At 40.7% G+C, this 13,982-nt stretch overlaps 1 protein-coding gene across 1 annotated transcript in view; it reads left to right on the top strand.

Moving 5' to 3' along the window:
• The first annotated feature begins 245 nt into the window (after positions 1–245).
• Positions 246–13,982, top strand: part of htr5ab (5-hydroxytryptamine (serotonin) receptor 5A, genome duplicate b) — a 34,156-nt gene continuing 20,419 nt past the window's right edge. Inside the window, exon 1 of the mRNA XM_036597217.1 lies at positions 246–953. Within this exon, the coding sequence (XP_036453110.1) occupies positions 246–953 (708 nt within the window). The remainder of the gene's footprint in view (positions 954–13,982) is intronic.

Raw genomic sequence — 13,982 nt, 5'->3', positions numbered from 1 at the left:
TACTGCCTGCAGCAATTTGGGTGAAGTACCTGGCCTAAGGGTATAAAGGTACGCTGGTCATATCTGATAACCTGGTCTTCAGGCTAAGCACCAACCAAGAAAACCCAATGAATCCTGGGATTCAGACTGGCAACTATCCGGTTGCTGGTTCAGTTCCCTTTCCACCTACCTTGAAACTTGCTCTATGCTAACACTAACATTGGACTCTAATAGGATCAAAAAACTGTAATCCCTGGACTGCGAGCATGCCCCATCTCAACGTTACCACTCTTTTCTCAAACTTCTCCAATGGACCAGAATCGGGGAATCTGTACCGTCCATTTTCTGTCTTCAGCGTCCTGACGCTCACACTCCTAGCCATGCTCGTGGTGGCTACCTTTGTGTGGAACCTCCTGGTCCTGGTGACCATCCTGAGGGTCCGGACCTTCCACCGTGTCCCCCACAACCTGGTGGCCTCCATGGCCATCTCGGACGTGATGGTGGCCGGTCTGGTGATGCCGCTGAGCCTGGTGCGGGAACTCTACGGCCGGCGCTGGATCCTGGGCCGGATCCTCTGCCAAGTCTGGATCTCTTGCGACGTCCTCTGCTGCACAGCCAGCATCTGGAACGTGACTGCCATAGCCCTCGACCGCTACTGGTCCATCACGCGGCACCTGGAGTACACGCTCAAGACCCGCAAAAGGATCTCCAACGTGATGATCGGACTGACCTGGCTCCTGTCCTCCGTCATCTCCCTCTCGCCGCTCTTTGGCTGGGGAGAGACGTACTCTGAGGAGGCTCTGGCCTGCCAGGTGAGCCAGGAACCTTCCTACACCGTCTTCTCCACGTTTGGGGCCTTCTACCTGCCTCTCTGCGTGGTGCTCTTCGTTTACTGGAAGATCTACAAGGCTGCCAAGTTCCGCATCGGATCCCGCAAGACCAATACCATCATGCCCATGTCGGAAGTTATTGAGGTAAGTGCATTTTTTTTTTTTTAAATCACATTAACATATTTTCTCCTGACCTCAAATGTAGTTGGTCAGTCAAAAATGGACAAAATACACATTTTACAACTAAAAACGATAGCAGCCATCTAGAAGCCTGAATCTGGTCCATATTTTTGTCCATTTTTGTAGACAACAGTATGTTATAAAGGGTCAGAAACCACATAATCAAGTCTATTAGAGATTACTGACCAACTCCACATGGTTTGAGGCAAAGGTGTGATGGCATGCAGTTAGCATGATGCTAACTGATGGGGTATAAGTTTCTATTACATGTCAGCCAGTGCAGAAAGGACAGATTGATCTTTATATGTGCAAAATGTATCCAGAAAGCACTGACCAATAGAATGGAGCAGCTGCACATGAGCCTAAGGTCATTATGCCTAATGCCAAGCGTGGGCTAGAGGGGTATAAAGCTCCCCAGCATTGGGCTGTGGAGCAGTGGAACTGTGTTCTCTGGAGTGATGGAGCTCCATCCAATGAGCTGGAATGATCCAGAACTGACCATCCAACATCAGTACCTGACCTCACTAATGCTCAATCAAATCCTCACAGCAATGTTCCAATATCTCGAAGCCTTTCCAGAAGAGAAGAGGCTGTTACTGCAGCACAGACTCATTATTAACACCCTTCATTTCAGAAGAAACGTTGGTGTCTACAAACTTTTAGTGTAGGAAATCTTACCGATTGAAGTGGGAACAAAGCTAGTTACGGCTTTTTGAGATCATGAGGGATTGTTTCAGGTTTGTCTTTGCTCTCCTAATGAGGTTTCTGCACCTGAAAGCCAGTTTTTGTCCACAACCAGAGTAAATTCTTGGAACAAGAATCGAGGTTGTATCCTCACAGTTCACTCTCAGAGTTATACTTCTTGTCAGTTGATCCAGCACAACCTTCTCAATGATATGACATCCTCTGACTTCATGTCAGACAGGTTCTCCGCTGCTGTTCTCTCCCTTCCGTCAGGCCTGCTCTCAGTTCTTGATCTTTGTCCGACAGACTGCAGCGATGGACACAATTCTGAGGATTCGTTTGGCAAAATGGCACTACATGAATGTAAATTGCTGTCTTTTTAAACACACCATGTTTTTGATGGAAAATAGTGGAAAATCTGAAATAATACGTTTTCTTTGGGGACTATTTTGCGCCCATGGTGTGTTTAAAAATGACTTAAAAAGACAGCAATTTACATTCATGTAGTGCCATTTCACTAAAAGAATCTTTGGTCCTGGAGATCAGAGTTCAGCTCCATTCCCAATCTAACACACCTGATCCAGGTAATGAAGGCCTTCATGAGCATGTCTGGTGTGTTGGATCTGAACTCTTGCATAAATCTGTCTTAAAGGCACAAAACAAGACAAAAGCAGTCTGTTTAATTGTAATGGATAATCAGAGGTGTTTCCAGTACACTACTAGCAAAGCTCTGTATAACATCAAAAAAGGCCAAATCTACGCTTTCACAATGCAAAGAACCCTTTAACCATGCAAAGGGTTCTTCGAGTGTTCATGATTCTATATAGAATCATTTTCTTCACTAAAGAACCTTGAAGATCTTTTTTAAGAATGTACATAAACTGACACAAACATCATAACTGGACCTTAGAGGAAAAAAATGAAGTGCATAATACATATAATATTTTTCTAGATGCTTTTTCGTTTTAAAAGTCTTTAAAACTCTTAAACTCTTACATCTGGTTCCTATCACCACCACTGAGAACAATTCTGACTCTAGAGTGCAGCGTTTCACACCAGACTGCTCTGAATGACCACGTTTACACCTCAACCGTTTAATTAGGCAGAAATTCAGAAAAAAGGTTGTTTTAAAGCTGAGCTTATTTGGGCTCCAGGCACTTTGTTAAAAGGAAACAGGAACTCAGGACAGTGCGAGATGAAAGCCGAGAGAACGAGGTGAAGGACGGGAGGAAAAGGATTTTCTTTTGCAGAGATCAAACCCGACAGAGTGGCCCTTTCAGCGGGCGGCACTAACTGTGGGTGGAACAGGCAGTTTTAATTGGGCCATCTGATCTGGAGTGGCGCTGCGCGCTCTGATACATTCCAATACAAACTGTGGCTCATTTTGTTTTCATTAGTGACTGCTGGCCAGTTTTGGTCATAAATCATCCTGAAGTGATTAAGCAGCATGTGGAGCGCTAAACATCCACACGCGTCAAGTGCAGCCCTGTAAAAGACAAATGTATTTGAAAGGTTGATGTTTACATTTTAAACATTATGACGGTGTTTTAGGGCCACTGTTAATAAAAATAAAAATAGTAGACTTAGAGAATAAAGTCGGAATATTTCGAAAAAAAATGTGCAATATTTCGAAAAAGGAAGTCGTAGTATTTCGAGAAAAAAGCTGATGTGCAGGAGAGACAGGGAGACTGAGTGTTTCTTTATGGGTGAATCGATATGAAAGTGTAGCTCCACCAACTCACCGCCCCTCATTTAACACCAGGAGGTGCTGCCTTCACTTCGCAAAGCCTTTGGCCACAATATTGCGACCTTTACTGGTATTAATGCCACTTTAATGTTGTAATTCTATGGCTTTTTTCACAAAATATTACAACTTTATTCTTGAAATATCATATCATATGACTTTTTTCTCAAAGTCTGCTATTTTTATTTTTATTAACAGTGGCCCTAAAACGCCGTTGTAAACCATAATCTAATACACTGCATGTATTATTTTGGATCAACTTACAACAAGTGTATTTAAATTGTAACTAAGATGTGACGAAATATACATTAAGTGCATTTAGTTGTGCTTTTGAGTGCTTAAGTTGCACTTGTAGTTTTAAGTATGTACTTAAGACGTCTACTACACTTACAGCATATTATAAATGTATGCTCTTGTGTGTATACATGCCCTTATTTGATTGCTAGGTAGAGTTGCATGCAAGCTTTAATGTCATTGCTTTAAAATATACTTCTAAGTTTTACACTTAAGTAGATGACAGTTATAGTTTTGTATGCTTGTATTTTCTAGCATAGTTAAGTACAGTTTAAATGTGCTACTTAAAAAATATATGTTTCGAAAAATACACTCGAAATATATTACAAACACACTACTGGATGTACTGATACACATCAGTGCTATTTATTTAGTTATACTGTGACTAAAAAGTACATTTCAGTATCACTAAATATTGATCATATAACATACATTTACTTTTTAGTATACACTTAAATGCACATACACATTATACAATATATTAGGAGTAACTAAACATAACTTACATATACATAAATTATATTTAAGTAATGTTGAAATACATTGTAAATGCTTGTAAGTGCTTTTCTGTTCTAAATTGGAACAACCTTATGTTGCAATGAAGTTCACTTAAGCAATTGTTAAGAAAAATTCTACTACACTTGAAACAGATACCCATATTTGATTGCTAGGTATTTTGACTTACATTGCAACTGAAATGTACTAAAGCACGCTATAAAAGTCATAGCGTAAATTTACTTTTTAGTACAGGATGAAATATACAGATATTATACAATATATTAGGAGTAACTAAACACAACCTATGTATACATAAATAATATTTAAGTAATACATTGTATATTGCAACTGAAATGTACTAAAGTGCACTATAAAAGTCATTGCTTTAAAATATACTTCTAAATAATACACTTAAGTTGATGACAATTATAGTTTTGTATAAATATGCTTGTATTTCCCTACAGTAAAGTACAGTTTAAATGTGCTACTTTTTAAAGAGGTATGTTGTTGCTAAAAAGGTATGTAAGTGCTTTAAATGTACTTGGATGCCCAAACTTTTTCATGCACTGTTGAGTTCTTTTTTTTTTAACAACTTAAGTTGCACTTAAGTAGATTTAAGTTTGTAACTTGGAATATATTATAAACATACTACTGGATGTACTGATACACTCTACTGCTACTTATTGAGGTATACTGTAACTAAAACATACTTAAATTACATTTCAGTATCACAAAATACACTCAAATAGATTGAATAAATAAAACATATTTACTTTTTTTACTATACACTATACATATATTCTACAATATATTAGGAGTAACTTAACACAACTTATGTATACATAAATTATATTTAAGTAATGTTGAAATACATCATATATGCCTACTAGTGCAATGAAGTTAACTTAAGCAATTGTTAAGACAAATTCTACCACACTTGAAAAAGACACCCATATTTCCTAGTTATTTTGACTTATGTTAACTAAACTGTCCTAAAACAAACTTTAAAAGTCATAAATTTGAAATATACTTCTAAATAATATACTTAAGTTGATGGCAATCAAATCTGCTTTTGCTGAAGTATGCTTGAGTATATTAAGATATACATTTATTCCAGTGTATTTCCTTACAGCATTCCAAAGTACCATTTAAAATGTCTTACGTTACAAATATACTTAAAGTATATTTTAGGCATATTTCCATAAAATACATGTGACATATAAACAGTACTAGTAGTATTCTCTATATGCTGCCACATGGATGTACTTAAGTATGCTTCTTTTTTGCAGTGCAGGCGGTTCATTGTGAAGCACTCATGCTCAAACAGCCCTCAGCGACTGTTTCTCCTCAGTTCAGCGAGATGTTCAGTGCTGGATTTCGGTGGGAGAAACGAGAGCATAAATAATTATTGCCTTCATTTTGTCTTTGTTGATTTGGCAGTGAAATCCATAACACAGCATTGTGCTGAAAGCGGTGGTCCTGCCAGGCGCACCAAAGCCCTCCGAATCAATGAAGCCAATTTGTAGGATTCTGTACTCACACAAAGGGATGATTTGATGGCCGTACTTACTGAGGAGCACAAATTTAGCTTCTGGCTCTAGTTTTGTGGCTGATCTACTACAACCTGCTGTGTAACCAACTGGCGTCCAGGAACTCGCCCACACGTCAAATTCAACGTTTCTGTATATATTTCTCTATTTTTGTGATGATCCAGCTCAGAAATCCAGTTCAAACACTTCCTGAATCTGTAGAGTCGCCCTTTCCATTCCATCTTATCACGAGATCATACGAGACTCACATCCGGAGTTATGAGCCTATGAAGAGGGGCTGAGATACACGTCATCTGCCTCTCACCGTGTGGAGCTGGTGGATTGGTGTGTCCGTCTACATTCTGTGTAAAACTGACCAACGGACACTCAGGAAATCACTAAGGACTGACCAACACGCCGGAAACCCTTCATTCTTCATTCAGTCCACATCGGAGACTCATGTGAAACGGCGTGCAGAGAGTTTACAGCTGCTGAAGCTGCCCTTTTTGAAAATGGTTCTATGTAGCACCAAAAAGTGTTCTGCTATTGTTACGATGTCAAGCTTGAAACAATTAAAGAACCCTTTTTTGGCACTATATAGTACCATATACATTCTCCATCAACCTTAAGAACCATTTCGCCATGCAAAGCATGCAAGTGGTTCTTTGAGTGTTCATGGTTCTATACAGAACCATTGACTTTATTAGTAAAGACAGTGGTTCTATTTAGAACCATGAACACTCAAATAACCATTTGCACCATTTGAATAATTTGCAGTATGGTTCCATATAGAACCTTTTTGAAAATGGTTCGATGTAGCACCAAAAAGTGTTCTGCTATTGTTACGATGTCAAGCTTGCAATAATAGAAGCACCCTTTTTTGGCTCTATATAGAACCATATATGACACGTTCTCCATCAATCTGAAGAACCACTTCTCCATGCAAAGCATGCAAGTGGTTCTTTGGGTGTTCATGGTTCTATATAGAACCATTAACTTTATTAGTAAAGACAATCGTATATGTATATGGTTCCATATAGAACCTTTTTGAAAATGGTTCTATGTAGCACCAAAAAGTGTTCTGCTATTGTTTCAATGTCAAGCATGCAACAATAAAAAAACCCTTTTTGGTGCTATATAGTACCATATACATTCTCCATCAATCTTAAGAACCATTTCAACATGCAAAGCACGCAAGTGGTTCTTTGACTGTTCATGGTTCTATATAGAACCATTGACTTTATTAGTAAAGACAATGGTTCTGTTTAGAACCATGAACACCCAAAGAACCATTTGCAGGCTTAAATGGTTTTTGCATGTTGAATTGGTTCTTCAGATTATGGAGGATGTGTTGTATATGGTTCCATATAGAACCTTTTTGAAAATGGTTCTATGTAGCACCAAAAAGTGTTCTGCTAAAGTTCCGATGACAAGCTTGCAACCCTTTCTGGCACCAAATAGAACCATATAAGACACATTCTTCGTAATCTAAAGAACCATTTCACCATGCAAAGCATGCAAGTGGTGTTAATGTGTTCATGGGTCAATATAGAACCATTGTTTTACTAAAGAAACCTTGAAGAACCTTCTGTTTTGAGTGTAGAACTGTATGTTCAAGCCACACTCTGGAGAGGATGTGCTGTGTTCCAGGGCTAAAATATATCAAGGGAATATTCTAATAAAAAAAACATGAGCTAAACAATAGATGAGCTGACGGACGATCTGGACGATCTAGAGCCTTAAACAACTTTGTTCAACACTCGTTTAAACGCTGCTACAAGAACATATCGAGCGTTTGAAAGAGTGCACTGTTGCCTGATGAGTTCCCACACTGGGAGGACCGAACATCCATCTGTGGGCTTCATTGCAGTCGGCTAACGGGCCGCAGAGCCACAAAAGACCCTTTCGGTTCTAGAATGAAATCAATCATCTGATAACTTTTCAATTCCAGCATCAATGACACTTTCCATTATGTGGGGCCGCATTATCGAAGAATGTGTGTTATTCACAGCCAAACATTCATACAGACGGAAAACGGGAAGAGAAACAGTGTGATTTCATCTGGATTAGCTTGTAGGATGTATGTTTATTAGAGCCACGGGTGCAGTTTGGATTCAGCAATAGAACCGATGTTCTAAGGAGGCTCCTTGGACGACAATGAACAGACGAACTGCAGAATCAGTTTATTATGAACAGTTAATGGATGTGCAACATTACGGAAACCTCTACTGACACTGAGGTGTTTACAATGAAATAACATAATCGGTCACACATTCGACCTTTATGAACCTGTAATACTTTATTTTAGTATTGTCGTCTGGATTCTGATAGGAGAATCTGAAATCTATAACTCTGATATTTCTGAAATTAGACAACAGTTATACGTCACTTAAAGGGATGGAGACGCTGGGTGGAAAGTGCAGATTCTAAACTTTCAATCCAGACCACATTTGTGTTTGTGAGTAGGAGAGAAGATATAATTCATTATGGTTTGTATTTGATGAAAAGTTATTGTTATGCGGACTGTCTTGTTTTCTGTACATAATTTTGTCATTTTTTGACATCAAGTAAACAGAAAACGTCAAAAGTACCCAATTGAGTCGAGTCTTGAGTCTCTAAGGTGTAAATCCAAGTTTAGTCAGTTAAGCATGAGTCCAAATCGAGTCATGAGTCAGTTAAGCATGAGTCCAGGTCGAGTTGAGTCATGAGTCAGTTAAGCATGAGTCCAGGTCGAGTCATGAGTCAGTTAAGTGCGAGTCCAAGTTGAGTCTTGAGTCTCTGAGGTTTCAAGTCCAAGTTGAGTCTTGAGTTTTTGAGATTTTAAGGCCGAGTCGAGTATTGAATCTTTGAGGTGCAAGTCGAGTTTTGGGTCTTTGAGGTTTTATTTCCGAGTCAAGTCTTGAGGCTTGGAAGTGTGAGTCTAAGTCAAGTCATGAGTCAGATAAGCATGAGTCTGTGTTTTGAGTCAGTTAGTCGTGAGTCCAAGTCATGAGCCAGTTAAGCATGAGTCAGTGTCAGTTAAGCATGAGTTCAGGTCGAGTCATGAGTCAGTTAAGCGCAAGTCCGAGTCAAGTCTTGAGTCTTTGAGGTTTCAAGTCCAAGTCGAGTCTTTAGTTTCAGAAGTGTGAGTCCAAGTCGAGTCATGAGCCAGTTTAGTGCAAGTCCTAGTTGAGTCTTGAATCTCGGAGGTACAAGTCGAGTCTTGAGTCTTTGAGGTTTTAAGTCCGAGTCAAGTCTTTAGTCTCAGAAGCGTGAGTCCAAGTCAAGTAATGAGTCAGTTAAGCATGAGTCTGTGTTGCGAGTCAGTTAAGAATGAGTCCAAGTCATGAGGCAGTTAAGCATGAGTCCGTGTTGCAAGTTAGTTAGCGTGAGTTCAAGGTGAGTAATGAGTCAGTTAAGTGCGAGTCCGAGTCGAATCTTGAGTCTCGGAGGTTTCAAGTCCGAGTCCAGTCTTGAGTCTCGGAAGTGTAAGTCCAAGGCGAGCCATGAGTCAGTTAAGCGTGAGTCTGTGTTGCGAGTCAGTTAAGCATGAGTTCCAGTTGAGTCAATAGTCAGTTAAGTGTGATCCAGAGTCTCATAATAAATATCAATAATGAAGCTGTGTTTGGCTGTGTGCCTACAGAGGCAGCCTGTCGGTGCCGGTGTCTGACTGTGCAGCGCCCCCTCTCAGGTATTACTGCATAAACTGTACAGAAAAATGATAATAATGACTCTAAACCTCTGAGGTTTAAATGAATATCAGTTACTGACTGTAACAGAACAGAGATGGGTTCACTCAGTCAGTGTCACTGAGGATGTTGAATGCAAAGCAGCCAAAAAAAGTCTTTATTTTAATTACTGCGGTGTGAGACGTACCTGAGCTGTGCGGCGCTGAAGTAGGGCTTATGACGAGGGCCTGATTATGCGGTGCACACAGTGAGGTCTGAAGGAACTCCTTGTGCAGCTCGAAGCGCCATGGGGGAAAATCAATATGAGAAGAGCTTTTGTCATCGAACAGGTCGCGCAGACGCCGCAAAGCCTCCAGTGAGTTACATCAGCGGCGCGGAGAAGCGCGCTGTACTACAGTGGGAAATGCAGCCACGTCTGAGTCATAGGAAGATTTGTACTCGGATCAATTACACAAGCCTAAAATAAGCACCAGGGGCTTTTAATAGGAGCCTGAGCGTAAATTACAGGTACCGCAGGCTTCGCGCTAAACCTGCAATCACCAAATGAAATACCAAGCAGGAGTTTTACACGCTGTCTGTACAGTAAGGAATAATAAAGGGAGTGATGTGTAATGTGTTATGTAAAATACAGGCTGATAGCACCTCTGTGTGTTAATAACAGGGCCTGGAATACATTCTACAATTAGATAATTAGTAAATTGGTGGCTAGCACAATTAAAGCAATACAGAGTCTTGGAGGAAAATTAGATAACGAGCTAATTGGTTCCCAGCAATTAGCTGGTTAGCTTTGATTACGGAATACTGCAAATAGAAGACGTTGCATAAGAAGCATGGAAGTGGACGACAGCTATACGAGTGGATGACGCTATGAACTAATGGGGTGAGAGTCTGAGTCAAGTCTCAAGTCTCTGAGATGAGAGTCTGAGTTGAGTCTCAAGTCTCTGAGGTGTGAGTGTGAGTCGAGTCTTGAGTCTCTGAGGTGAGAGTCTGAGTCAAGTCTCAAGTCTCTAAGATGAGAGTCTGAGTCGAGTCTCGAGTCTCTGAGGTGAGAGTTCAAGTCAAGTCCTGAGTCTCTGGGGTGCGGGTCTAAGTCAAGTATAGAGTCTCTGAGGTGCGAGTTTGAGTTGAGTCTCGAGTCTCCAAGGTGTGATTCCAAGTCGAGTCTCGAGTCTCTGAGGTGCAAGCCTGAGTCAAGTCTCAAGATTAGAGTCTGAGTTGAGGTCCGAGTCTCTGGGGTGTGATTCCAAGTCAAGTCTTGAGTCTCTGAGGTGTGAGTCTGAGTCGAGTCTCGAGTCTCTGAGGTGAGAGTCTGAGTCGAGTCTCGAGTCTCTGTGGTGCGAGTTTGAGTTGAGTCTCGAGTCTCTGAGGTGTGATTCCAAGTCGAGTCTCGAGTCTCGAATGGTGTCTCATCAATCTTGCAAAAACTCAAGTATCAGAGTTTCTAGTATTTACAGAAGTGATTTGTGTGACTGTTGACTTGCGACAAGTGGATGAACTAATGTTTGCGATGTTTTCAAGACGAAGCCTCTTACTATGGCAGCGTATTCTGGACTTTCTTTAAATTCAGTTGGAAATTTGAAAATGCTGGCTAAGTGGTGTGTTCACAGTTGCATTTCCAGCGTGAGTGTGCATTATTTAGGACATGATCCAAATTCAAATGCAAAATGTGTTTGCATTTCTGTGCATATTGGCTGGAAAAAAGTTAGTATGGAAAAGCAAATTACTCTGACATTAAAAATGGAAAAACAATCGCAGATTTGCAATCGATAGCAATCGCACTGCAACCATTTTGGTAGGCAACTTCAAGTTCATTCAGCAGAGCTGTGGCTGTTTGTAATGAGACAAAGCCATAACTGATCTAGCAAAGGCAGTAAAACGTTTTTTTTTTGTCACTTTTTAAATCTAATTTTTAAAGCACATTAACGGTTATGTTTGAGTGTGTTGACTTGATTTTGATTTGAATGAACAAAGTTTCAGCCATTTCAGACACAGAGGCTGAAATTCACAAAGCAGGACTGATCTTAGATCAGATTACTCCATATTTTATCAGCATAAAAGGTGCAAATTAAGTCTCGAGTCTCTGAGGTGAGAGTCTGAGTCAAATCTCGAGTCTCTGGGGTGCGGGTCTAAGTCAAGTATTGAGTCTCTGAGGTGCGAGGCTGAGTCAAGTCTGGAGTCTCTGGGGTGCGAATCTGAGTCAAGTCTCGAGTCTCCAAGGTGTGATTCCAAGTCGAGTCTCGAGTCTATGGGGAGAGAGTCTGAGTCAAGGCTCACGTATCTGAGGTTTGAGTCTGAGTCGACTCTCAAGTCTATGGGGTGAGAGTCTGAGTCAAGTCTCAAGTCTCTGAGATGAGAGTCTGAGTGGAGTTCCGAGTCTCTTCGGTGTGAGTCTAAGTCAAGTATTGAGTCTCTGTTGTGCGAGTCTGAGTCGAGTCTCTGAGGCGTGAGTCTGAGTAGAGTCTTGAGTCTATGGGGTCAGAGTCTGAGTCTAGTCTCAAGTCTCTGCGATGAGAGTCTGAGTTGAGTTCCGAAACTCTGGGGTGTGAGTCCAAGTAGAGTCTTGAGTCTTTGAAGTGTGAGTCTGAGTCGAGTTTCGAGTCTCCGAGGTGTGATTCCAAGGCGAGCCTCAAGTCTCGGGCGTGCGAGTCTGAGTTGAGTCTCGAGTCTCCGAGGTGTGATTCCAAGTCAAGTCTCAAGTCTCGGGCGTGCGAGTCTGAGTTGAGTCTCGAGTCTCCGAGGTGTGATTCCAAGTCGAGTCTCAAGTCTCTGGCGTGCGAGTCTGAGTTGAGTCTCGAGTCTCCGAGGTGTGATTCCAAGTCGAGCCTCAAGTCTCTGGCGTGCGAGTCTGAGTTGAGTCTCGAGTCTCCGAGGTGTGATTCCAAGTCGAGTCTCAAGTCTCGGCCGTGCGAGTCTGAGTTGAGTCTCGAGTCTCCGAGGTGTGATTCCAAGTCGAGTCTCGAATGGTGTCTCATCAAATCTTGCAAAAACTCGAGTATCAGAATTAGTTTCTAGTACCTACAGAAGTGATTTGGGTGACTGTTGACTCGTAGTGTTCATTAGCAACATTAGTCTCACATCTCCATCTGTAAAGAAGCAAAATCTGGACTCCCATCATGTCCTGCCCGACTTGTCGACTACATCTGGAGTGGAAAATTGTAAATGCTGAAGAATCCGTTCTTATGTCCTCAGATACTGTAACAGTGATGCTGAGCGCATTTCTTCTCCCCTCCCAGCCTCTTCTTTTTGACTGGTGTTTTTGAACTGTATCTGTGCTTCAGTGTGCAGAATCTTTCCATTCCTTGCGAACCTGCTGGCAGTTGCGGCCTGAGAAGAAAGGACTGTGTGGTTGGTTGAGTTGGGCTTCCAGGGCGAGCTGGAATAAAGAGTAGGAGTGAAGAGCAGTTCTGTGGGGGAGAAAACTCCACTGCAGAAGAAGCCCTCCATACTGACAGCTCATCAGAAGTGGAGGCCTGGAAAAAACATCATTGTCGGTGCAACACGCTGACGTAAATGAGCTGAGGAAAGGCTGTGATTGACAGAGGCAGGAGGAAAGGCTGTGTAGCTAACGCCGTGATGAGCTGAAATCTGTCCTCATCTACAGGAAGATCTAGAGTGCTCTGAAGACGCCTCAGCCTCTTTGTGTGGCCATATTTAAGTTTGTAGAGGACGTTTCAACCTATTTTCACTTAGAAAATCCACAAAAAAAACATGCTGAACCCAATAAATGATCAATGTGATCAGTTATTAATCTCAGTGTTACTGAGCTCTGCTAAAGCCTGAGTAGACTAATAAAACATCCTTTCAGACCCACAGCGCTGAGTCGTCTTCTCACAGTGGAAGGATGGACAGAAACACCTGTGGATGTTTTCAGATCTGATCAGCTTGATTTTCTCCTCTCTCTCAGAGATGAAAGCTTTAAGTGCTGTTTATCTGATGGGGGCAGTTTTGGGGTCGACCAGGTCTTCCAGATGGTTGTTAGGAATCAAAGTGTGAGATTTCCCCATAACGTTCCCCTTTTAAGGGTATCTACAAAGCCATGCATATACAAAAAATAAGTTTGCTGGATGTATATATATCATGAAGAGTGGACCAAAATAAATGACCCAAAATGACTTGGAAAAAAGTCTGGTTCTATTGACTTACATTAAAAGTAAAGTATGTTTTTTCCTTCTTCTGTAAAGTTACCATTTTGGAAATATAAGGTTTTCTTTTGACAACAATGATATATATATATATATATATATATATATATATATATACACATAATGCAAAAGTTTGGTGCCTCTGGTCAAATAACATGTTTTGCTGAAGTTAAAAAAAGTAAAAATAAGTGACAATAACACATAAGGTAATAAAATCTAAATAACAAAACATAAAAAATGAAAAATAAAACATAAATTTTGGTGCATTTAAAATGTTTTAAAAAGTTTTCTTCAGAGGATGTGTTAATTTATTTTCACTTAAAAAATCAAGGGTGTTCAAATTTTTGCATATGCAACAGCAAAATTTTATCTTTTTGCATAATTTGAAAATTCTTCACATGTTAAAATTTCATGATGGTTCAATGGTTCAACAA

The sequence above is a fragment of the Colossoma macropomum genome, unplaced genomic scaffold (assembly GCF_904425465.1).
Source record: "Colossoma macropomum unplaced genomic scaffold, Colossoma_macropomum, whole genome shotgun sequence".
Classification (NCBI taxonomy): domain Eukaryota; kingdom Metazoa; phylum Chordata; class Actinopteri; order Characiformes; family Serrasalmidae; genus Colossoma; species Colossoma macropomum.
Note: the sequence above shows the minus strand (reverse complement) of the source record. Positions and strands in the feature narration are given on the sequence as shown.